At 43.2% G+C, this 26,646-nt stretch overlaps 1 protein-coding gene across 1 annotated transcript in view; it reads right to left on the reverse strand.

The window, feature by feature from the left end:
* The window catches only part of EXT2 (exostosin glycosyltransferase 2), a 121,331-nt gene that overhangs the window by 79,289 nt on the left and 15,396 nt on the right, over positions 1-26,646 (reverse strand). Inside the window, exons 4-6 of the mRNA XM_019659978.1 lie at positions 24,539-24,734; positions 22,563-22,702; positions 19,775-19,868 (exon numbers count right to left, since the gene is read on the reverse strand). Coding sequence (XP_019515523.1) covers positions 19,775-19,868; positions 22,563-22,702; positions 24,539-24,734 — 430 coding nt within the window. The remainder of the gene's footprint in view (positions 1-19,774; positions 19,869-22,562; positions 22,703-24,538; positions 24,735-26,646) is intronic.

Genomic DNA, 26,646 nt, shown 5'->3' on the forward strand with positions numbered 1-26,646 from the left:
GCCTAGCCCCTAGGACACCTGATTACTGTGTCCTCCCAAGAGGAGATTAACTGTTTGCATTTCAACAGGTCCCAATCACACATTGAGACACTCCTCAGAGGGAGCCTTATCGGCCTCGGTCATACCGGGGCACCCCCTCAGAGAGAATTCAGCCTTCCGGTCATACCGGGGCTTTTCTCTCATCTAATGGAAAAAAGAGGCTAAATGCGGGGTGGGGGGGGGAATGTTAATAGAAATCGGCTTCAGGCAACAAGAAGCAACCTGTAAACCATCAATATAGGAATGTCCCCAAAGACATACTTATCTCAGTGTAAAAGGCAAGTGCCCCTGGAGAAAGGGTGATAAAAAAGCAAACTTAATGCTCACAGTAGATTCTGATTCCATCATCATCATCATCATCATCATCATCATATCATCATCACCACCACCACCACCACCACCACCACCATCACCACCACCACCTAACACTTAATTCCCCCCACAGATGTAAGCTCCATGCAGGTAGGAACTGTCATCTGTTTTTGTAACGAGTGCATCCCCAGCACTCAGCACTGTATCCAGGACAAAGGAGCTCTGTAAATATTTGCTGATTGACCCAGATACTTACTATGGACCAGGCACTATTTTTAGTGCTTTGCCTATATTAACTTATTTAATCCTCACAACCCAAGGACATTATCCCAATGTCACAGATGAGAAAATGGAGCCCTGAAAGGGTCACAGTGGTTACTGGTCCTGCTTTTCTCCAGACTTCCTGACTTCCTCGTGTACAACTAGAGCATGGGCTGAGCTGTGGTCAGGCACAGCTTACGAAAGGAATCAGTGACTTCAAGATTCCCAATCCTCCACAAAGCTCAACTTTTCCAGAAGCCTGCCTTTCCCAGCCATAGACAGTGCTTTATGCTTTCAGCCAATTTAAGAGAGGCATTTAAACTCGGATCCAACAGTTGCAAGAACTGTTGTAAGTTTATCTTGAGTGATGTTGGAAGGCCCTTCTGAGAATAACTGTATAACCAAGAAGTCTCCTCAACATTTAGGGAGTAGCTGTCTAGACAATATAATCCACACCTCACCCTCAATCTCTTTCACTGGTGATTATAATGCAATTAAGAGTTAGCCCTTACTAGAGATTATAAAAATAATCATGAAAATGGAGACATCTGAAGGCAAGAGACTTGCCCAAAGTCACAAACTAAGAATCAGTGAAAAGGACAGAACGAAAACAGATGCTCACAACTACCAAACCACTAGCTCTCCTCCTGTTGTTGGTACTGAGAGGTGCCTTTCTCCAACCTTCATATTCAGCGCACCATTGAGAGTTACTTTCTTTGGAGGGAAGGGGCGGGGGGGATCATGTCACCTGAAAAGTAGTTTAGCTGCTCAAGTGAAAGAAGCTACTTCATTAAAGACAAAACTTTAGTCCAAAAGTATAAGATGTTAAATACCCCAACAATGGCACTAAATTTGCTATAGAAAAACAATGCCAAGTACAAGAACAAAACGTCAGTAAAATACAGACACCATACCCCAGTCCCAGGCTTAGCCCTTCAGTACTTAATGCACATTATTATGCTTGCGACTTAAGGATTGGGGTGGTAGTCTACTAACGGGTCAATAGGGAAAACTTCTGAAGAGGTTATCTACATATTTTACAAAAGACAGGGAAGCTTCTGGGGTGACCAGTTAGCTAGCTGGTTAGAGCGTGGTGCTGAAAACACCAAGGTTGCTTGCTGAATCCCCGCATGGGCCACTGTGCGCTATGCCCTCCTTAAGAGAGTCAACTACGCCATTGTAGCGTGAAAGCAACTTGTAACCAATGACCATAGCTGTTCCCCAATAAAATTAAGAAAAAAAATCTTATTAAAAAAAAAAAGATAGAGAAGGCTCTGTGCCTCCATTTTCTAAAGAATTTGTGCTCTAGGAGAACCCAATGCTCTAAAAACACACACACATGAAGTAGTTAAGGACAAGAGCGTATCTTGACCAGAGAGATGGGTTTCTGTCATTAAAAACAAAAAGAAAAAAGGGAAAAAAATATTCAACAGATTTCTTCTTTATTACAATTCACTGCTAAACTCCCAGTCAACCGGACTGATTCTGAGGGCCAGGTGTATATGCAGGAGTTGGGGTGGGGTTGGTCCGGATAACGTATTTAGGTGAGTCAGCAAACAGCAGGCATGTATAGTCACAAGGATGAGTTCATAATCTCTCTTTAGAAATAGGTACACGTTATTTTCATACATCTATTTCCTCTACTACCCTCCATTCCTCCTGTCCCCAAATCAACCCTCTTGAGTGACATAGGTTTAAGAATGAGGAATCACCTTTAATACAAACAAAAGGTTTTCTGCATTATTAAATCTTTTTAAAATTCTAAAGCATTTTTAAAGTCCTAAAGCTCTCAATCTATTGGGGATTGTCGGAAAAGTCATGATGTCTTTTTTCTGTTTTTCGTTGCAAAAATGTGTCATGACTTTTCAGACAACCAATACTTTTAATCTGCCCTTTCTGTAATTAAAACATGAATTGTGATATTCAAACTTACAATGAAAAAAACAATCTTGCCTCTAAGAATCTTTCCATTGAAAAAGCAAAACCAAACAAAATAAAAACTGGGCTTTTATAGGGATTAATCAACTCTTTCATTTATTTATTTTATGATTTTATTGGGGACTTGGGGGAAGGGAACAGCACTGGAGAATTGGGGAAGGGGAACAGACAAGTTGCTGTCCTTTTGTTCTTCAGTCTAGTTGTGGAGGATGTTGCTTCACTGGCCCATGTTGGTATTATCATTGCACTCTTCCCAGGTAAGGCAGTCGCTCACCAGCCACTGGACGGACACTCACGGCGGCTCCTGGCAACTCACGCCGGCTGCCAGCTACACACGGTAGCTTATGGTAGCCCACTGCAGCTCCACTGCAGCCTACACCGTCGTTGGCAACTCACGGCAGCCCAGCTCCAGGTTGAGCTGTTGTTCACCATCTTAGCTGTAGAGGGCACAGCATCACTGACCTAATATGGGATCCGAACCAGGGTCCTACTGCTCAGAGCTGGCACCCCAAGCCAACTCTTAAACCAACGCGCCACTCGGCCAGCCCTCAACTCTTTTAATAATATGTGTCATCCTGTTGTGACTAGGGACCATGACATAAGTCTTACCTCACTGAATAGTGTCCTGGGCAGAGTCACCTTGCAAATTCTGAGTTTAGCCTAACAGGCCAATTCTCAGTGTTCCGATGTGCAGTGGAGTGAGGTGATACTGAAAGCATTACTCTTCCCCCTCTCTCACCCCATTGGGACTTACACTATTATTACTGCTCATACCTGGTAAGGAGCTGAGAATGGGGTTGGGGAAAAACACCTCCAAAGCAGATTCCACAGTAAGGAACAAAACCCCTTATATCTCAGTTGAGCCACTAAATTACAACTATTGGCTTTGGCTCCTGTATCTTATATGAACATTGGTATGGGTTCAGCTGTGTCCCCTCAAAAAGTATATGTTGAAGCCCTGGCCCCTAGTACCTCAGGATGTGACTATATTGGAAGATAGGACATTTAAAGAGTGATTAAGTTAAAATGAGGTCATTAGGGTGGGCCCTAATCCCATATGATTGGTGTCTTTATAAAAAGAGGAAATTTAGACTCACAAGGCCACAGAAGGGGTGCTCATGCACAGAGGGATGACATGTAAACAAGCAGCAAAGGGTGGCCATCCACAGGCCAAGGAGAGAGGGCTCAGGAGAAGCCAACCTTTCTGACATCTTGATCTTGGACTTCCAGCCTCTAACCCATGAGAAAATAAATCTCTGTTGCCTAGGTCACCCAGTCCATGGTGTTTTGTTAGAGCATCCCTAGCCAACGAATACAGACATTAACGGGCATTATATACCTTCCCCTTCAAGACTGTCAGCTACTTGAGAACAAGGACCATAGTTTGTTCAGTTCTGAATCATGTACAGTGAGTATTTTACACAACGTGGGCATCTTATAAATATTTCAGATGATTGTAATAGTTCAAAAGGTGCTTTAAACAAAGAAAAATAGAGCTTTATAAATAAACTTCATACTTTCTAATCACATGCCACAAATTCTTCCCAATCCTAAATTGGCCACTTAAACTTTGTAACCTGAAGCCATCTATTAGCCTCTAAGGTCCGCTTTCCTCCTTTACAGCAATGAGAATAATAACTACCTCATCAGGTTTTCATGAGGAAGCTCCCAACACAGTACCAGACACAGGCGTTAACAGAAATGTTAATTCTCCCCTTTGCTTTGCCAACTGGGAAATATTGGGTCTTCGGAAAAGTCATGACGTATTTTGTCTGTTTTTCAAAGGTCATTTATTTATATAAAGAACAAAGATCAATGATACATTGCCCATTTTGTTCGATAGCCTTTTGCCATCTTTCAGGGAGCTTCATAATTCCTCGTTCATAGAAGGACCTGTCTTTATTTACGAAAAACTGAACAAGGTGCTGATTTACAGCCTCATCTGAATTAAATGTTATACCACGCAAGGAGTTTTGAAGAGCACCAAACAAGTGGAAGTCTGACGGCACAAGGTCAGGCGAGTATGATGGGTGTGGCAACACATCCCTTCGAAGCTCCAATAATTTTTGATGGGTGATCAAACTTGTGTGTGGTCTTGCGTTGTCGTGATGGAACACAACTCCTTTACAATTAACAAGCTCTGGACATTTCTGGATGATGGATTCGTTCCAACTGTCCACTTACCGACAGTACACATTTGAATTGATTGGTTCCTTGGTAGGAGCTCGAAAAACATGACACCTTTAAAATCCCACCACACTGAGAGCATAACCTTCCTCTGATGAATGTCTGCTTTCAATATCGTTTGAGGTGAATCATCACGTCGGGACCAAGACCATTTGCGCACCACACTGTTGTAAACAATCCATTTCTCATCACGTTATCAGTCGCTTCACAAAAGGATCTTTTTCCTCACGTTTAATAAGCATATTGCAGATGTTTATACACGCCATCAAATGAACTTCTTTGAGTTCACACGGAACCCAAATATCGAGCTTGCTTACGAATCCCAGCTTCTTCAAGTGGTCGTGAACACTTGATGATGGATATTCAATGTTTCTGCAATCTCTTGTGTCGTGTAACGTGGGTTTGACTCGATCAATGCCTTTATTTTGTCGTCATCAACCTCAGTGGGCCTCCCTGACAGAGGATCGCCATTGAGATCAAAATCACCAGCACGGAACTTTATGAACCATCGTTGGCACTGATGTTCTTGTACAGCATTTTCACCGTAAACTTTATGCGACTTTTCACAAGCTTGACATGCGTTCTTCCCTTTTGGAAGTAAAACAGTAAAATATGGCAAAAATGCAGTTTGGTCCTCCATCTTCAACTTGTTGTAAAATCTCCAAAACTCAACCAAATCGTTCAATTTTTTTTACAATAAAGCTAGAACTGTCAGCTGTCAAATGACATAGCAATAACATAGATGCGAATGAGTCTGGTACTTCCAAAAATGAACTAGTGCCATCTGTCACAAACATGCGTCATGACTTTTCCGAAGGCCCAATATAAACTCAGGACCGTAGAACCAGACAGTAGTAAAATGAGGTCTGATTCTTTTGATACCTGAATACCTGCTGAAAACTCAACCTTTGCTCTGAGGCAGAAAAAGACCTTGCCAGAGTGTCTCTTCTGCTAAAGATTATCAGTAATATTCTATTTGAATTCTAGAAAAGCAGAGGACCTCTATGGAGATCATTTGCCCCTTTTCTAAGCGTAAGGCATCATGAGTAGAGGAGGCTTATCTACTCAACATTCTGAGAATGAGAAGTTTGATTTCTTGCCAAAGGAGCTATATTGAAGTCATCTAACATCCATGGGCTCCTGGATGTGCCTCTCAATACTAAAGCCTTCACTCCTATTCCTTAGGCAGGAAGCCGAGACGTGGCAGGGCAATCCATGATATTTATATGTCTTCTTGCAAGATCTAGCTTTTCCAGAAAGTAGAATGGACTCAAGGAGGCAGTGAAAAGTGCAGCAGGGCTGTCTTACAAGTAGGGCTCGTCTGATCTGGAAACATTAGGATTGAACACGTAAGCCCTGTGATATTTTCACTATGCTATCTTCACAATTATGCTCCCAGACACCAAAGATGACTCTGATTTGCATGTTTTAGTCCCATTTAAAAGAAAAATTCTTTCAAAATAAATGCGACTTGGGGCAAGTCAGAATAAAAAAAAAGGGTAAAAGAGCTTGAAGGTGGGGAGAGAACTCTGTGAATACTTGCAGGGAATGCTCCAACGTTATGATCTCCTGTCCTATGGGAAACAAGTAGGGATCGAGGGGGAAAACGGGGTAGCCTGAGTCATGTTTCCTGACATATGACAGACAGCTCCTGAAATAGAAAGCCATAGGTTTCAAGTCCCAGGGGTATCACCTTCAAATATGTCAATGTTCTAAGGACGGATCAGTTTTCCCAACTGCTGACATCCTGCTGTGAGGAGAGATCCCAAGCAAAACAGCAGCCTCGGACTGGGAGCCTTTGAGGTGGCCGGAGCCGTGAGGAGTTCAAAGGCAAGGCCGGCCAGTAGCTTGCACCTCCGAGAGCCACAGGGGTGAAAGGTTACTAAAGCAGGAGCCACTGACCAATAAAACTGTGTTTGGTCAAACCTTCTCAGCAAAGGGACTCGAGACTCATGTCTGCTGTGCCCAGTTTTCTGAGTTATCCACGACTGAGTCACACTGTTTATTTCCTAGGTCAGATCAGGGAGCTTCTCTGGCGATTAGCAGCTGACCAGATCTCTCCCTCTGGCTGGTTCCATGGAATAGCTGAAAGGTGGGCTGGAAACCTTTAATCAAGAGCTGCCATCAAAAATAAATAAATAAGAGCATAGCTTGGGTCAACCTATTGTACAGGAATCTGCCTCGGATGAGATTGCCCGTGTTTGCTATGCTGAAGCCAGGAAAAAGCAGGCATAGTTTGTTTGATTAGGGAAGGCAAATATAAAACAAGCCTCACTCCAGCCAGGCACACTTGAAAGGCCTGCCCCTTTTCATTAAGGCACACACACAAACACACTCTGTGAAGGGACTAAGAGGACAGAACTGGAAGGCTCACTTCACCCCAAAAGCCAGCATGCCATGCCCAGAGAGGACCATGTTCTCTCTTCTACTCTGTCTCCTGTGGAGAATGATTCCAGAGAAAGCTCAGGAGATTTCTTTGGCAGGTTCTTCACTTCGGGCTTGGATACCAACTCAGCGGTCAGGTCATGGGAGCCCTTTCCACTAGAAGAAGGGAACGTGAGCACAGTGTAGGTGCAATGCCGTTTGTCACTGTTCCACCCGACCAGAGGCACAGGCTCCTCTACTCGATGCCTGCTGCTGGAAAGATCCATCTTCTGATGTTATGGGATAAGCTCTCCTGCTGATCTGAGTAGGAACCCCAATGTACTGTTGCCCAAACTGGGACTCTGAGCAGAGGGAGACGCTTGACATAGCTCCACATGCTGTGTTCCTGGGTTCTCAGTTTGTTCCCCTGCCCCTTCTCACCTGAAGGATGCCTACGAGTAAGAGCAACTGAGCTTCACCATGGCAGGGACTCTCACGAGAAATCCTTGGCCCCATCCCCCATCCCAGAAAGCATTTAAGAATTTGAGTGGCAGAGAGAGAGAGATGTGAAGTTTCAAAATCCCCACAGGGAATTCTGATCCTTCACTCATCACACAGTTAAAAGCTGCTATGGTAGCCGATTAGACAGTTGAAATCTCTCTCTTCTATAGTTTCCAATCTTTGTGTTACACCAAAAAGATTTCCAAAGATTATGCTTGCTGGTATGCCATATGTAAAGTTATCCACGACTTGCTAGGCAAAGAGATTTGGGGTAATACTGATTTGTGGTTATTCTAAGCTAGAGAGTGCAGTCAGGTCCACTGTTCCCACTGCACTGCAATCCTTGAGTATGTTATTCTGACCCTCACTCTGTCACCAGCTTCTAGGTCCTCTCATTCCCATCAAATGCCAAAATGCCTCACTGCCGGACTCAACCCTTGGCCTGTAGCTTAAAATAAAAACTCCAAAATCTTTCTAAAATACAAATGATACATAGAGAAGATGATCAAGACCTGGTCAAATTAACCTGAACATTAAAAATACTTCAATACATACATGACTTCAAATATCTGATGAGAAAATACTTGCTCCTTTTAATACAAGTATTGGAATCTGAAAGGTAACAAGTGAACTGCTCTCCTGCTATTAAAGCCCTTAATAAAATGGGAAGTACGCATTTAAATATAACAAATTAGCCTTTAAGTTACGAGAGGTAACAGCGCTGTCAGAAATGGTTTATATAAAGCGACTTCTGTACCAATCCTAGTCTGATTCCGTATTAAAGATCTTCAAGTGAAGATAAATGAATACGTGATTGCTGTCTTCCAGTCTCAGAAACAGAAGCATGGAATTCTAAGATTGTGCCATTATAAAACAACATTATGCCATGCCAAAAATAATTATGTAAGTCCAAATTATCTCAACCTCTGCAATGCTAAGGGAGACAGAATATATAAAAATACATAATGATCTATATTAATAACACAGGCAGAAATCCTATGGATCAGTTTAATCCTCACTGAAGACTTGAAAGCAATGACTTCTTTACCAACCATATCAACACTTGATAATTCACAAGTTATTGTTTTGTAAACAAAGCTAGCTATTTTTCTATGTGAATTCACTAAACCTGCACTGCATTTCCTATAATGGGCAATTATTTCTCAGAAATGCTTCACAAATAGTCCTACCCTGTGGGGAATCAGCCCCAAAGAGTCAGACAATTCTTATACAGGCTGCAAATGAATATTTACCACTTTTATTAGAGAGGTCATTTTCTGAAGCAACACCCCATACTGGGGACTCATTACGAGGGATTAACCCATGGTTAACTTTAGAGACGGCTCTCCAAAGAGGAAACTGGGGCCATTCCATCTACCCTGGCCCCTTGAAGAGGCTTGTGTAACGAAGGTTATTCATAATCATATATTTACTGAGAGCTTCCAATATACTAGTTATTTGTTAAATATTTTTCAAAGTTTGTTAAAAGTATACCACAAGCACCTAGTTCACTAAAACTTCTTATCTAATTGCAGGATATCGATTTTGTCCCCAGAAATGTATGAAAAAGTAGTTCTATCGCTTTGGAGTTTGGGGCATTTTGTTTTATTGCTCGTTTGGTTTTTATACCTAATTACTCTCCCCACAGGAGCTACACGAGTAATAAAACCAGTATTTTTTATTGTTTGCTCAATGAAAATCATCAATCCTAGATCAACAGCTATATAATTTCACTAACTTACTACAAAACCTCCTTGCTTTTGCCTCCACCTCAAGTTAAATGGCTATGTTAAATTGAACATACTTGCAAAAAACTGCTCATGTCCAAAACAATATTGGAAAAAGGAAAAATAATGTGTTTGCGTCAAATGGGTACAGAGCAGTTAAAAATATATATTCACTGAATTGTGCTTCTCTCTTCTAAGCTCTTCCTAAAAGCTTTCTCGCTTGGAGAAAAAGAGCAGGCGGATACAAAGTACATTCTGAGGGCACAGTGCACCTACCCCAGCCCCTTCGGAAATCAAGGCTGCTGGAAAGGCGAAAGGGGGAGGGGAAGGAGGCGCTGTTTGAAATGCCTGGAAAAATTTCATTCTGGTCAGGAGATGCCAGAGATTTTGAAGCTCCTGTCAAGTTGCTGGCCTGGATCCAGGTAATGGTTTTTCCTTCCCCTCAGCTGTCTGCTGCAGGAGTTTTCCAGCAAAGAAAGAAAGGAAAAGTGGTAGAGGAAAGGGAGGCGCCGCTTCCAGTCCATTTCTCTGCAGCGGAGAGGGTGCAAAGGGCAACCATCGCAGGCTGACATTTATGGAGGGCCGGTTGCTTCCATGGAGCACTCTGGGAGGATCACTGGGAGTTAGCAACCTGGTCTAAGAGGGACAGCAAAGCAGACTGGTGGAAGTCGCTTCAAATTCAATAGCAGGGATGCTGTGGACACAGACACAGCAAGCTGGAGCTGGCAAAGACAACGCGAGCAGAGGTCTAGCCAGTCAGGCGGCCTTTAGGAAAAAAATACACTATAAACCTGGCTCCCCTAACTCTTCGGGGCTGCCCAACTCACTTGCTGAAGCTTGAAAGCACAAACTGTCAACAAAATGGCATTTCTAATCAGGGGATAAAAATAACAGCCCTTGCCAAATCCTCCCCCTTGCCTAACCCTTACTGCCCTGTCCCTACCAACCAAGAGAAATCTATCAGGTCGATGGTGAAGTTGTGGACCTGCAAAGGTTAATTATCTTGCTAGTCTTTTACCTCCAAATCATGGCTGCACCACCCCAATCCCTTCTGCCTGGCATTTTTCTTCAATTTTAATATCAGAAGTTTCACACGCCTGCCTGAGCTCCTGGGCTCGGCAGAAAGACCCATATAGCTGTCAGCAAACTGATAAGAACTTTAAAATGACTCCGCAGGGCCTCTTTAAAAAGAAGAGCCAAAGGAGCCCATAAAGAAAGAGGGCAGGGGCCACGGAAACCAGCCGCTCACACTGTTTTAACGTGGCATTAAAATGAGCTGCAGATTTATGGCAGTGTTTTAGCCCCTGGCCCAAATCATCTGGGACGAAGCTCTCCTCTCTGCTCTCCAGCGGGATTTCAAATATGGGATGGAGCTGGCTACAGGGAGTGGGGGAAGGGAGGCTGAGGTAGCAGGAGGAAGAGAAAGAGGAAACAGGAAGAAGCAGCGAGCACCAGGAAAATCATGGACTAGATAGAGCTCATGCTCCGTTCAGTGGGATCTGACCGTCAGCAATTTCTAAAAGACAACTGACCAGCTTGAATTCACATAAAAATTTCCTTTATTTTTAGTTCATACTTAGTAAACTCTGATTTTTCAACCGTTCACCACCCAAATGTCAACTCTGCTTTTAACGTTTCTGTGTAAGTTTATTTTTTAATTTAGAAAATGAATAAAATCATGATTTGGCAGAGAACACATTAGAAGAGGGGGAAAAAAGACTTAGTATAAAATTTCTTCTCACTGGGAAGGGGAAAAAGTAACAGTACTTTATCCAAATGTGCCAATGAATTTTTTTTTTTAAGGCCAGCTATAAAACCACTGATTTTAATAAGCCATTCTGATCCTAACAGAAAAACAGAGAGGTGAACCGCATCCCATGCCAAGATGTAAAAAGTACACCAGAAGCCACAGGAATAAATTCTGTTCCCAGTTTCCAAGTCCAGAAGCAAATGCATAATACATCCGTGTTGGTAATTCACTGTGGTTCCCTAAGACCAAGCTCCATACCAGGAGGCTCTTTCCAATATTCAAACACAGACCCAGGCAGAGCGCTCCCAAATCACTGCCCGCATGAGGCCGGCAGACCAGAATCTCGACGCTTAAAGTAAATGACTTCATTGCTTCCTATAACTGCTCTCCAGTATTATTAGTCCCAGGTCTGAGATAAGAACATTGAAGCTTGGAAAAGTTAAGTAACTTGCCCACAGTCACAAAGCTGGTGGACAGAAGGCACAGTCGGGGATTTGAATTCTCCAACTCAAAAGCCCGTGTGCTTTCCACCACCACCATTTTTCCATTTTTTAGACTGGGACCCACACTAAGAAACACAAACACATTTGACACTGCAGCTCACTACACATATACATATAGAACTGAAACAAAGACTTCAGGAAATATTTACCCTTACTAGGTAATATACTGATATTTTCCTTTCTATTAAATTTTATTTTTAAAAAATAAAATGCCAGTCGTGAACCAGTGATTTAACTTCATGAGCAAATAGTGAATCATGACCCTCAGTTTGGAAAACACTACAGTAGACAATGCAAAAACAAAAACAAAACAAAAAACATCAGATTGGGAGCCAGGAGAGCTGGGATCCAGCCAGGCTCAATTCTGGCCCTAACGACTCCTTCTCAAGATGACTTAAACTCTAGGGCTTATTTGTGATTTGTAAAATATGAGGAAAAGGTAGAATAATTTCTAAGGTCCCTTCCAGCTCTTTGAGTTTTTTTTCTAAATCCCCTGAATTGATACTGCTTTCCCCTTTCATCGCACATCTTTTCATTACTCTTCACTTGTCATTTGCCATCCTTTCCTTCTTTCCTTCTAATTCTCTACAGAGTTCTCTGCTCCTGGTATTCAAAGTGCCCCCACCCCCCACTACTCCATCTTGCCTACCGAGTCTTTTTCACAGAAGCCCCCCCTTCCCCCAGGTCAGTACCCTAACAGAGCGTCCACTCTGAGACTATCCAGTCCTGAGGATTCCTTTCACCTCCAGATCCATTCCTGAGCACCCCCCACCCCCAACGGAACTGACTGCACAGCACTTCTGGCCTTTCAATGTGTATATGACTGGAAGTACTCTGCCCAGCACTATGAGGACTTTCTTAAAGTCAAGATCTCCCCCCCTCCCGCACCCCCCCTCCCCACCTTTTAAAAATCTCCCTCAACATGCCTATACAATACTAGGAACAAAGCAGGTGCTTAATACATATTTATTTGCTTTGCATTATAAAATTAAGGACTCGAATTCTCTTAAATTCAGAAAATATTTAGGTGGGCTGCTCTAGGAAACGTCCCAAAAACAAAACTGGTATTACAGTCAGATTAAGTGAGAATTTACAAACTAAGTTCCACATACTCCTCATTTCTGTTTGCCCGTGGACAAGGGATGCCAGGGTTGCCAAGGAAAGCAGCTTTATGGTCTCTGCATCTGGACTGGGAGGATTTAAATCTCAGAAGCTGTACAAAATAGCTGCAAATCAACCCAAACCTTAAAGACAGGAAAATTTATTTACAGGCCCTAGTGCACTATAAATTTAAGACAGTTCTATTAAAATGCTTTTCTTGGCTTCCCATCAGATACTTGGCAAAAGTCTTTTTCCAATAAGGTTCTTAATATTATAGTTGGGGGAAAAAAAAAGTTAAAACACATAAAAATACTCTTCCTTAAGAGTTCCAATTAAATGAGTCCTTACTTTATCCTGCTTTAAACAATATACATTGGCCAGTCTCCTTCCCACTATGGATTTATACATTCAGGAAAACGCAAACACAGAGGACACAGTACTTTTGAAAAAAATTGTGAAATTCAAAATATCCCATAAAGTGATTACACTCTTCCCCGAGGCTCTCCCACTGGCCAAGGAGCCTGGCTTCGTATCAGAACCGTGGTTGTCTGTCTCACAGGAAGAACTCCATGGATCAGGTCAATGTGTTTTGTTTAAGGGTAAGCAATCCAATAGCTTTTTTTTAGGGCAAGTACGAAAGCAGATATTGGGAAACACAGCTTGGAGGGGCATGCTGGGAATAGGGGGAGGCGGGGAAGAAGAAAGGCAGGGCATAGTAGGCATTTTTCACAAGCTCTGTGAGTTCAGTTTATGTACATAAAAAATTTTCAGTTTCACAGTCGCGGGAATAAGAATGACAGACATTACAATATCAATCCTGCAAATCAAAAGTGAAACCTCTTCCACAGTCTTCGTAATATATTTCCAGGGATGTGTCCAGACTAAATGTCTCAAGTAACCACTCTTTTAAGAAGACTATCCAATAGGCAGTTAGCTTGAATTACTGGGAAGTTCATCCTGATTTTTAGCCTCAACCCAGGCCACACAGCGATTTGAATGAAGTTGTGGGCAGCAAAATAGATTGTGTTCCCTGTCTGTCCCTCACTTACTGTGTGGTCTTGGGAAGATGACTTAGGGTGTCTTTATCCTCAGTTTCCTCATATTAAAAAATCCAGCTTACTCTTCTATCTATCTGCTCATGTCACTGCTCTGCTTAAAGACTTTGCTTTATAAGCTGGTGCATGTTGGGGTTGGGGAGTGAGGGAGAAACGGACGAGGGCTGCTATATAACTGTCAATGGACATAACACTCAAGCCATGAGCACGGGGGACCCTCAGAGAACACATGCGTTGGGCTGCTGAGGTTTCCAGACATCGGAGGGTTTATTTACACTTTTAAGCGAATCACTAAACGATTTCTAAAAAGGAAAAGTTAAACATTTTACATAGAAAACTTTATAAAATATATTATATAAGAACCAATATTAAATATATACAAAATACACACATATATACCTTAACTTAAAGATTCAGGGCATCACCAAGAATAGCAATTTCTATATTTCCTCCATTTTAAAATGTCCCATCAATAACAGTTTTAGGAGAAACAAATAGAAACTATATTCAATGTTCAAACTGATGGTAAGACTCATTTGGATGTCAGAAATCCAAACTACGAAAAGCAAACAAACACGTGCTTCTTTGAATCGAGGGATTCTGCAGTCTAATAATGATACACCCAGGAGAGTGAAGCCTACCAAGCTGTCTGCTGCATGTCTAATGTGCTGAGAGTTCCATATTTCAAACAGCTTTCCAGCCTTCTCCATTCATGCCAGGATGACAGATGAGCCATCTCAGAGACACTCACTTGTAGACTTTCTCCCCTTCGAGTTTGTGACTTCTAAACTACTATGGCTGTAGAGAAGGGATAATTCAATGTGTTGAAATTATGTATAAATAAGATAAAATAAGAGCCCAGTTTTAGGGGCTCTCCTATGAAGGAAGTGCATGAACGCTGGTGTACACACACCCACGTGCTGTTCTGTAGTCTGCTAGGCCTAACTATAGTCCAGGTAGGTGAGGGTACCGCAAGCCTGGGGTTTGGTTTTCTTAAATATTATAGAAGCATTTTGTCTTTTTCCTAATCGGCCCATTATATCGTCCAGTCCTCCTCTGCAGCACAAATATCTGGTATGCTCGGTAGGGAAATATGAAGGCAAGCCAAGATGGGCCAGTGCAACAGACTGAAAATACCAGAGCGTTAGAGGCCAGAGAGAAAAGAAGATGCTGAATGTTTCTGCCACCTCAAAGGCTCCTAGTCAATTGAGTACAAAGAAGAGTTCAAAGGCAAGGCAGGCTCCTGACTTCCACCTCCTAGTGTGGCTGAGGTCAGAGGTCACTGCTGGTGGAGCCACTGACCAATAAAAGAATGTTTGGAAACTCCACTCAACAGATAAACTAGGGATCCATTTACACCTTTCTCCCTATCCACACAAACATTTCTAACTATACAGTCTGATGTCCATCCAGCCTTCTAAGATCCCAGACTGCTCTTTCGTTGTAATTCAAGGGAGATCGGGGATATGAATGATTTCACTGCAGGAAAGTATTTCGTTGCATACTTCTGCCTTCCACTGTGAGAAAGATGGCTGGTAGGACTCTCCATCTGTAAGGCCTACCGCAAATGCTACCTCCCGATAAATCTGTCCCTGTGCCCTACCTTCCTCCTTCCATATCAGACGCTAATGTACCTGGGAAAATCTGCACCATCTTCTCAGCCTTCTTTGTGCTTATACCCATCTATCTCCAAGAAGACTGTGAGGCCTTGGTGAGTGAGGATCACCAATTTCTTATTATCTCCCATCATCTCCTTAAAAAAAACAACAGTTAATTAGGGCTTCACTAAATTAATTAACTAGATCATTTAGCTCATAGGACAATAAAAGGCCGACTGATAAATTAGCTTTAAACTGTTGTAATGATTATCCTATACTAATTGGAGGAACTGGCTTTAACTTACCCACAAAAAACCCTCTATGCCAGCCCTAGCTTGTCCAATGCCATGAATGCCAGCACTCTCATTGCCAGCCTTCAGGAGTAGATAACAGAGACACAGGTTGTGTGCATTTTTCTTCAAAAATCTTAGCTGAACTACGGCTCGTACTTCCGTCAGGTTTGGGCCCTATATTTAACTGTATGGCTGCTTCACTATCACATCTGAGGTCAGGAGGAAAATGCAATCACTTCTTGCCAGGCAAAATGTCCTTCTGCCTTGGTGCATGCTAATTCTCGAGTCACTATAAGGACTTGGACCACTGTGTACATCAGTCAGATTGTGGCCTTGCTGATCCTCAACTCTAAGCTGCAAAATGCTGCCGCAGTATCTCCATCGCTGAGATCCCACCCCACAGTGTTGGGGTTCATTCAGAAACTTGGGGAGAGCGAAATCCTTGCTAATCACTATTTCTTCCTCCTGTGAAAGAACAAGTCTCTTGAGAGTGGCTCTGAGGACAAAGTCAGGGTGAAGCAGCAAAGCAGCTCATGGCCTTTGGGATTTCCTGGAAACACGGAAAACAGTGGAAATGAAAATGTCTCTTAAAAGTGGATGGAGACCTCTGCTGGCTACAATTGTCCATGCAGTGCTATGAGCTGGTTCTGGGGTGCTCAGCAAAAAAATCACTGTTCCTCCGCTTCAGGTCACTCTGATGTCATCAATCAGGGGCTCTCCATTATCAACTACTAATGCGCAGGTTTTCCCCTACAAGTTCATGTCTGTCTTACAAAAGGACCCAAATTTGACTTCCCCAAAGAGAATTCATTAAGGTGTAAAAACTTTCCGCACCAGGTATATGCTGTTTTTTCAGTTACTCCTGTCAAGGTCAGATTAAACTGATGAATGATAAACGGAGGGCAAAATGTCCAGCATATTCCGGAAAGGGTCTCACAGAACAAAAGAACTCTCTCTAATCTTAGAGGGATGAAACCTTAACGATCACTAGAACAGTGGTTCTCAGTCAAAGCAATTTTGTCCCATGGGGAATATCTGGTAATGTCTACAGGCATTTTGGGTTGTCACAACTGGGAGAAGGGTGTGCTACTGGCATCGAAATATTGGGTTGTCAGAAAAGCCATGACACATTTTTTACAACGAGAAACAGAAAAAATACGTCATGACTTTCCCAACAACCCAATAGTTGAAACTAGTCATCCTTTATACCTATCTGGGAATTTCTTCAACCAGATAATCTCACCTCTAGTTGAGATCAGTCCAGTCTAGAAATCTGGGGTTGGGAGAAGAAACGTCATTTTTGGAACACAGAATACTCAGAGAAAGGGGAGTAAGACTAAATGGGGCACTGCAGCGGAGTGCTTTAGAAGGTTTGAAAGTAGCACAGAGAAAAGAGGCACCAGAAAGCAGAAGAGAGATTCAGAAAGGGAAGCAGCAAAGTGCCAAGACGGACTTTCTTTTGCAAGTTGACATAATGTGGGGTATTCACCACCAGAGGAGGTGACTGGCCCTCATGACTAGAGGTGTTCAGGAGAAGAGGAGATGACCATTTAATTATTAATGTTGTCAAGGAGAGTAATATTCTTGCTAAGGACAAGAGTTTCAAAGAGTTTTCAAACAGCAGGATGAAAAATGAGAGATGATCTAGCCAACCTCTTCATTTCATAAATGAGGAAATGAAAACCCGGGGAGCTCTGGAGCTCTGGCAACTTGTCACAGTCATACGATTAACAGGGATGGAGCCAGGGCTCAAACCCAAGTCTTTTGACTCCAAGTGTGTTGCTTTGAACCCAAATAACCTAAAAGTACACTGTTTTAAATGGCCTTTATTCATTCCTTCTCAACGGCTCTATGATTCTGAGCCTGCCACTGAAAATGACCAGCCGAGCTTGTCTCGGACCTGTGGCTCCCAAGCCATGCTCCTGTAAGCTAGCCAAAGGTGCTCTGCTCCAAAAACCAAATGATTCTCTCATCCAACATGAAGGTGGTGGGGTTTTGGGCCTTTGTTTTTTTTTAAGGCTAGAGTCTAGTACAAAGTGGTATCTGATTTAGCAGACAATTCTCTATTTAGTTATGTTAATAAATCAAGATGCCATAAAAGGAAACACAAAGCTCACAAACACCAGGACTCTTCCAGGAGCATTTTCTTCTGCACAAGTTGTAAGAACCCTGGTTATAGATCAAGACTCTGGAGAGCTCTAGACTGATTTCCTCATTCACTAAAACTCACACGAGGTCAGCAGTTAAGTAACAACTGGGAGGCCCAGAAATTAAAACAAACATGAGTGTGCTATGAAAAAAACTACAGGGAAACTAAAATCAACCTGTGATTTGTTTTCAAATCAGGATGCCAAAATGTTTTCCAGATGAGGTTACTGAGGTCCAGAGAGGGCAAGTCTTTGGCCAAGGGCACAGAGTTAGTAACTGGCTGAGCTGGCATTCAAACAGGCAGCCTGAGGGAAGAGCCAACAGACTTCATTGTTGTGCGCTGCGACCATCTCTTTGATTTAAGTAGCTCAATACCATGGGGTGACTGGTTAGCTCAGTTGGTTAGAGCATGGTGCTGGTAACACCAAGGTCGCCAGTTCGATCCCTGCGTGGGCCACTGTGAGCTGCGCCCTTCCTAAAAGAGTCAACTATGCCACTGTAGCATGAAAGCAATGTGTAACCAATGACCATGGCTGCTGCCCAATAAAATTTTAAAAAGAAGCTCAGAACCATAATAAACTGGGTGGACTGAACACATTCACTAACTTACACTCCCTCCTAAAACCCTAAACTGGAAATTAAAGGGAATTTTTAAAAATTAAGACATGATAGCTCTAAGATAAAGAGAATGGGAGACAAGATAACAGCAACAAAATGTGGAACCTCAATAGCAGAAGACGAAGTGGAGGCTGACTCTTCAGGCCCACGAGAGCTGTGTCCTAAATCAGCTAAGAAAAACCTGAGTTCCACTGCACAACCCCAAGTGGGGGAAAGGCGGGGCTAAAGGCAAGAGGACGGCCCGAAATGCATTTAAGCAGCAGTCCGAAGCCCAGATCCCCTCCCCATTCCACACAGCCAGGTGACTACCCTGCCCTCAACCGGACAGAGGCCTGAGATGTGTTCCCTGGACAAGGATAAATACAGGCTTTCCGCCTGACGGGAGGGCGAGGGTGCCAAACTGAACATGGGGGTGTGTGGGACAGTTACAGACTCAATGCTGAGAACTCTCCAAACCTTTTCTCCTGCTTATCTCCCACACAGACAACTTCGATAAAAATTAAAACTTTTATGTTTTAATTTTTAATTAGTTTCAGGCATACAGAACAACGTAGTGATCAGACAGTTACATAACTCACAAAGCGATAACCCCAACAAGTCTACTACTACCCACCCGACACTGTACAGTTATTAGAACGTTATTGACTATATTCCCTATGCTGCACTACACATCCCGGTGAATATTTTTTAAATTATAGTTAACATTCAATGTTAAAATAAAAACTTTTAAAATCCATTAAAAAACAAGCCCAGTACCAGTATCAGGATAGTCTTTTGAATTTTTAAACACTTGCTTGACATTTAAGCCCAACTAAATTTCTTTCAGGGAAAGGAAAGGGAAACAGGACTGAACGGGACACTCGGTACAGTGCGTCGGTAGAGAGCAGCCCAGGGAAAGGAGCGTGAGAAGGTGGAAGGGAAAACTGGGCCAGGAGGCCGGGGTGTGGAAATGTTCCAGCGGGGAGGAGGCCATCTGACCTGGGAATCTAGGCCGGCTCATACAACAACATTCTCAAGGTCAACAGCTACTCAGCAGCGTCACCCTGAAATGTCCCAGCTTCCATGGCTGGCTTAGTCACTAGAATGACCACCTGCTGTGAAAGCCATTATCCAAAGAGGCTGAGCTTTGCATCCTCAGCACACTACTATGCTATGACCTTAAAACCCCAGAAGTGTTTTTAAATCTCTGATCGGTATTATAAACCTTATTTGACCAACTCACCTAACACTGTTTTCCTCTTCTCGGCTTGGTTGGTTGATAGTGGACAAAATGAACCCCACTCACGCATTCAGCGGCTGTCGCTCTGTGTCTAAGCAGTCAAGGCCACCCTTTCCCGTCACCCAGGTCACCTCCCCTACAGGGCTGCTTGGCCTCTCACCTGTCTCCGCATTTCTTCAATCTGTCTTTGGGGGATGCTCTGCAATATACTGTACACGTCTGGCATCTTTTCTTCTGGCACAGCCACAGACGCTCTAGAGACAACAGCAAAACGATTTATGTAAGTACAGCCCTTTTCGCAAAGCACTTCTACACACATTGTTGTTTAATTCTCACAAGCAGGAACAACAATACCCCAAACCTCCTTGGGTCACATGCTCCTTCTCGTGACCAGTCCCTCTTCCTTCTCCCTTCCTCAGGGCCGACCTTCTCAAAGGAGCTCTCTCACCGGCTCCATTTTCTCACCTCCACTCTGTGCTGCGTTCATCTTTCGCCCTCCCTTCACCCCGAACACACCCCTTCAGGCACGTGAACACACCAGGCTCTGCCCAGCACAGGGCCTCTCTGTGTCAAGTCCCACCGACCTGGTACATTCTTCACTCTCCACTGCCCGCTCTGAATGAATAATGACTTTTCTCCTGCAGCTGTACTGTATACCCACATCCATTCATTTACTCAGCATATACTATTTACGGAGCCCTTTTAAGAACTAGGTCCTGGTAACACGACAGTGAGCAAAACAGACAAGGAAGGCCTGGGAGGGAGAGCGCCACGAGAAAGCCGAGATTAAAGGGAATGCCAGGCAGAAGGACTAACCAGGAAAAGGTCCTGAGGAAGTAGCGTGTCAGGAAGGTTCCAGCTACAGTAAAGAGGCTAGTGTGGAGGGCGAACAGTGAAGAAGATGGGGAAGACCAGGAGAAGAAGAGAAACAGGGAATGGGGGGCCACAGCAAAGCATATAGAGCCTTGCAGGCCACTGTAAGGACTGGGGCTCTTACGGAGATAGAAAGCCATTGGAAGGTTTTAGGCAAAGCATGGTGTGATCTGATTATGTTCCAACACAATCACTCTGCCTAAAGTGTTAGAACAAACTGCAGACGGCAAGACCAGGGGCAGGGAGAACAGCTGGAGGCCATCGCAAAAGCCAGGCAAGAGATGCTTATGAGGGAGGAACCAATGCAAGTGATGAGAGAAGAGAGCCGGCGGATCTGCTAACAGATTAGACATGGCGGGTAAGGGAAAGAGAGGGCTCGACAATGACTTCCCCTTTACGGCATTTAGCAGAGTTCAGTGATTATATTTGTATAAACTAATTTACTAAAATCTGAAACCCCCTCTCCACACTAGACTAGTCCATTGGGATGGAAACCACGCTGGGTTCCACTCACCAGCATATCCTGAGCACCTGGTACATTGCTTAGCACACACAGTTAGCACTTAATAAATATTTGCTAAATAAATAAATGATTTCGACTATACAGATGGGAATTCGACTCTACAGGCCTTCCAGATCCAAATCCAGCCTTTCGACCGCCTATCCATAACTGCAACTACCCAGGCAGATCCAGCTTCTCATAGGAGTGTCTTGTCAAGGCTCAGCTGAGGGTCACTGCCACTGTGAAGCCCGCACCACTGCCACGATGGTGTGTGTCTCCTTCTCACTCTTCTTCGGGCAACCCCCCCAGCCAGTGCTGGGTCTCACCCCAGTATTTGGTAATCGCTGGTATACTGGTCTATCTTCCACCACTAGATTAGGAGCTTCTTTGAGGCAAGGTTTGACCTTGATCATCTGTGTATCCCCGATACCTAACACAGTACCTGGCAAGTAAAGGGCACTCGATAAATGCTGTCATGGATATATAAATGACTGGAAGTGGCTCATCACTTCTCTAAGCTATAAGAAAGAATTACATACCCTCCTCTTTCAGGCTGAATTATCCTCCCTCCTCTGTTCCGGGCTTCTGTTGCCCCCTGTGCATGCGTCAGTTATAGCACTTATCACACAATATTATAACTGTTGGTTTGTCTTCCTCATTAGATTCTAGCCTCCTTAAGAGCACAGACTGTATTATTCATGGTAGGCCTTCCAATAAAAATGGCATGAATGAATGCATCTATGAATGAACTGTTCAAATATCTGTGGTGATCAGACTTGGATAGAAATATCAAAAAAGTTGGGAGAGGAGAAAGCCATTAAACATTTAAGATCAAATCAAGACTGAGAAGTATATACAAAAGGAACTAATTTTCAATAATCTTTAGCTTCCCAAGTCCTAGGGAAATGAAAGGACATGAGACTTGCAGGCTATTCTTTCAATTACAACATTGCCAGCCATAACCAAGCAGAGCTTACGTTTGGCCACCTGCACACTGGGGATGTTTCTAAGGTTCCGCCCAAGTGGGGACACTCCACCTCCAGCTAGTCATGTTATGCAAATCCAGTAAAGACTCAGAGCAATGGTTCTCAACTGTAGCTACAAATCATGCCTGGGGAGCTTTAAAATCCAGCATTCCTGAGGATTTTTTTAAGTTCTCCAGGTGAGTATATCCGCAGTCTCTAGGAACCACTGCTCTTGGCCAAGGGTTGGTAAATATTTTCTGTCAAGGCCCAAGTAGTAAATATTTTAGGCTTTGTGGGCCACATAATCTCTGTCGCAACTACGCAACTCTGCCACTGTAGCACAAAAATAGCCATAGACGACATGTAAATTAAAGGATTTGGCTGTGCTTCCATAAAACTTTCCTTACAAAAACCGGCAATCTGCCATATTTAGCCCACAGGCCTCAGTGTGCCAACCTCTGCTCTAGGCCAATGGATACACAAAACAGTCTAAGGGAGTAGTTCTCAAACTTAGGTATGCATTACCATCACTTGGGGAGGAGAGGGACTTTTAAAATCTAATACATGCAGAACCACTAGTGTAAAATTTATTAGAAGGTAACACCAACCTCTTCCAGTCAAGAACTTCAGAGAAAGGCAAAATATAGGAGTCTGCAACGACAACCGGGACACAGCCAGCCCGTAACACGTCACTCAGTGCCGCTTGGCCCAGCCGAGCTCCACGAACGACCACACAGAAAGTAGCCTCCTGCAGGAACACAAGCAGAAGAAGTAGGGGTTACAAACAAGTTTCACTGATCCACTGACTCTGACCCCCGCAGATCATGAAGTTCTCCCAGGGGCTGAAGCCAAGCAACAGTGAGGCATCCTGACACAAAAATGCTAAAAGATAACAGCTCGTACCAGTAAAACTTGAAAAGCTTAACTGGTTGCAATGTTTTACATTTCCACTCTTCAGTGGAACTTCACTGCCTCAACTGCTGGCATTCTGAAAATGTTCAAAACCCACATCCAAGACTTCCACTGGACACCCAGCAATATGACTTCCCACAGACTGTCCTTTCAGCCCTAGTGTGCTCTGTAAATACACCACGGAACACTGGCTGACCGTCGTACTTACTGCAGAATTATTTTGCCTGGGCATTATCGGGTTCTCTAGAGGACCCCCTAAAGGGAAAGCATCAAATCTCGTTCATCTTTCTACTCCCCATGGCCTCTAGCAGTGTGCTCTGAGTCCAGAAGATATTCATTTCATAAATTCAATGCCTCTGAAAACACATTAAGGCAGATATATTCAATTTAGAAAGAATAAATCGAACAAAAAGCAAAATCTGAAAAGATTTCTTCCCCATTCGCTCCCTCAATGTGGGGAATGCTTGGGAAAATAAAGAGATATATAGAAGAAAAAAACAGTTGCCACAGGTAAACCAAAAAAGAAAAGACCCTATATCTCAAACACTCAGTTTCTCCCAGTTTGCCTCTTTAGGAGAATAAAGACTAAAGAAAAACAACAACAATAACAACAACAAAAAAGACACCATTTAATCTTTAAAGCTAGAGAAAAGGAGAGTTTAGAAAAAAATGTAATGAAACTCAATATGCCCAGCTCCTCCGGGGATAAATGAGAAAAGCAGCACAAGTCAAAGAAGACACTCGCTCATGGTGCCCGGAGGTGCAGGTGGACAGCCCAGCCTGCCCTGAGCAGTCGGCATCCAGATGTGGACACTCGTGCTGATAACCGTTCTTCCTGTCTAGACAAAGGTTACTATAAATACTCCTGTTCACATCACCACCGTTATCAGTCAGACATTCCAGAAGGAGATGCAGGACTTTTTGAGAGAAAATATTTTAACAATCTCAGCATGCGCCAGTTCTCCTTGGAGATTAAAAAAAAAAAAAATCACACTAGCTCCTTGATATTTCTCCTTGAACTAACCTGTGTGTATTTTAAATATTTAAGTGAACAAAACTCATGTCTCCTTTCCTAGCCCCCATGCCCTTGGAATGTCAAATATCCTGCTTATAATAAACATCCCCAAAAGGACTGCTTTGCCTGTGGTTATGGAAGTATTGCCATTGCCATGCTTTAAGTGCTGCCAGTAGGACAGGCGAAGGGTGGCAAAACACCAAAAGACAAAACAACAACAAAAGTAAAAACCTTCCACTCGCAGGAAAACCTGACTGGGGCCTTGTGGGCCAGCACGGAGGAGGATACACGCTGCCACCTTAAAGAAGAAAATTTCTTTGGACTGGCTTATGAGCACAGGGCTAAAAGCAAAATCCATTGGCCTGTTTTGTCTATGTGGCGTCTTTGTAAATTTATCAAATTTGCCTTTTTGAAGTCTAACGAGTATTTGAAAGGAGTATGAACACTCACAGGCCAAGCAGCTTTGCACAAACAGCACGCCAGACACCGAAACACCTGAGGGTCTGCATATCCAGGAAAGAGCAAGACGACAGTTTCTCCTCCCCGTGGGGAATTCTCCCACTTGCAGGTGGAGGAAACTCCTGTTTGTCCGGGTCAGTTTTACCTCGTGGAAGTGACCTCTACTGAGCCTTTGGGGAGGTAATAAATGACACTCACTTGCAGCACCTGGGGGTAATCGAAGACCTGGTGCTTGTGACAGCGTTTCCGGATGGAAAGGACGCCCTCGGAGAGGTTGGTGCATTTATCGAGTACTAACACTGACTCCCCGTGTTTGGCCTGGAGGGCTTCCAGTTCCTCTCGGTACTCGGGATGGAGAGCCATCTGCGATGACAGCAGGAAGTATCGCCGAGGACTACAGGGAGAAAAGAAAGTGACTAGACAGCTGCAGATGGTACGCTAGTCAAGGTAAGACAAACTTTGATATTAAATGTATGGCTGTTCAGTGTTCTCTCTCCAGTCTTCACATGCCTTGCTTTCTTGGGGAATTATACCTGTAGCACTGCTGAATGTTTAAAATAGTATATACTGTAAGAAGGTAAGGTATGACTCCTTTACATGGTGAAGTATGATGCAATTGTTAAAAATTTTATTTGGGAAAAATTCTGAATGTTTTGAGGAAATCCTTGTAATATGCCAAGCTTAGAGAACATGCTATAAATACGTGTGTGATCAAAAAATATGGTGAGTGTCTTTACTTTATCCTCCATCATGACAAAGCTCCGTGTCACACATCGCTTCTGGTATACAGCAATTTCTGTCAAATAAAAACATTACGGTATGTCCTCATCCACCTTATTCACCGGATCTGGCATGTTTGATTTCTACCTCTTCCCCAAAGTCAAAATGGTTCAGGACATCGAGGCAGCCACAACAGCGCAACTATACACACTCACAAAAGAGGACTTCAGAGTCGCTTGAGAAAGTGGCAAGAATGATGGGACAAGTGTGTTGAAGCGAGGGGGAGTATTTTGAGGGGGATTAATGGCAATGTGTATTTTACTGTAATAATTTTTTTTTAAATTTGAACATTCACCATATTTTTTTATTACGTGTGTGTGTGTGTGTGTGTGTGTGTGTGTGTGTGTGTGTATAAAAGAAACTGGTTGATAGGTTGACTGATTGGGAAAAACATCATGTTACCATTAGTTAGATCTGAGTTCGCTCATCTGAAAAGGAACTGAGAGCTGACCGCTTCCTTCAAATAAGAGGAAAATTTAATGGGCAGCACTGGTTATAAAACTAGAGAGATGAAAGACGGCTTCTGGCTGTTGAGTAGTATCCTTCACGCCACAAAGAGCCTCCAGGAAAAGAGAGCCCTCATTGTCAAGACCACCTGGACATTAGGAAGACTGAACTGGTAATTGAGAGCAAGTTGGAAAAACTATCTTCACCAAAAGATGGAACTAGTCTTAACATCTGGATAGCAAGGATGCTTAAAAGAAAATGGAGTGAAGAAAGGATTCCCAAGGGTCTAGTGCCATTTAGAGCTCCAAAAGAGACAAAACAAAAAACAAAAAAAAAGTGAACACAAAGCTAGTAAGCAAGAAGTCAAGGGGGAGATTTGGGGGAGATCAGATGGTAAATAATTCCCTCCTGGAAGGCAAGATTCCCAGAAGACAGAGAGGTTACAGAACATAAACCCTATATAGGTTGAGAGACCATTAGGGACCACTGTCAAAAAAAAAAATAATATAAAGCAGGTTCTAGGAAGAAACGAAACACCCATCACAGCTAGAAGCGGGATTTAATTAAATCTACCTCTAACTGGTACAGACCAGGGGAAATACCAGGGCTACGCATCTCACAGGCAATGTCTCCAGGCAAGCTGATATAAGTCTGTACCTAAGAAAGGACCAAAACCCTATACTCTGTAAACCCACCCTCTCTCTCTCTCTCTCTCTCTTTCTTTCTCTCCCTCCCTCCCTCTTTCCTTTTTTTTTTTTTCCTATGCTTTGGAGAGAAAGGAAGGGTAATTGTTTTATTTTTCTTTAGTTTCTTAGACTTATTTAGAGGTTCACACGTCCACTGCCAAGGAAGAATCAATCATTCTCTAACTGAGGTTGTCATCTTTTACTGAGCACTAAGCTTCAGGTCCAAAACACACAGGGCAATGAGTGGAGAAGGTGAGCACTGGCCTAGCCAGCCAGGTCAGCTAAATAAACTCCAGAAAACAGAGCAACACATATCACTGCCAGGTTGCTTTTAAATCCTCAGAACCACTTCTTTTGGTAATTCCTTTGCACAGCTGAACTGAAAAAAAAAAA

The sequence above is a fragment of the Hipposideros armiger genome, unplaced genomic scaffold (assembly GCF_001890085.2).
Source record: "Hipposideros armiger isolate ML-2016 unplaced genomic scaffold, ASM189008v1 scaffold_309, whole genome shotgun sequence".
In the NCBI taxonomy this organism is placed as follows: domain Eukaryota; kingdom Metazoa; phylum Chordata; class Mammalia; order Chiroptera; family Hipposideridae; genus Hipposideros; species Hipposideros armiger.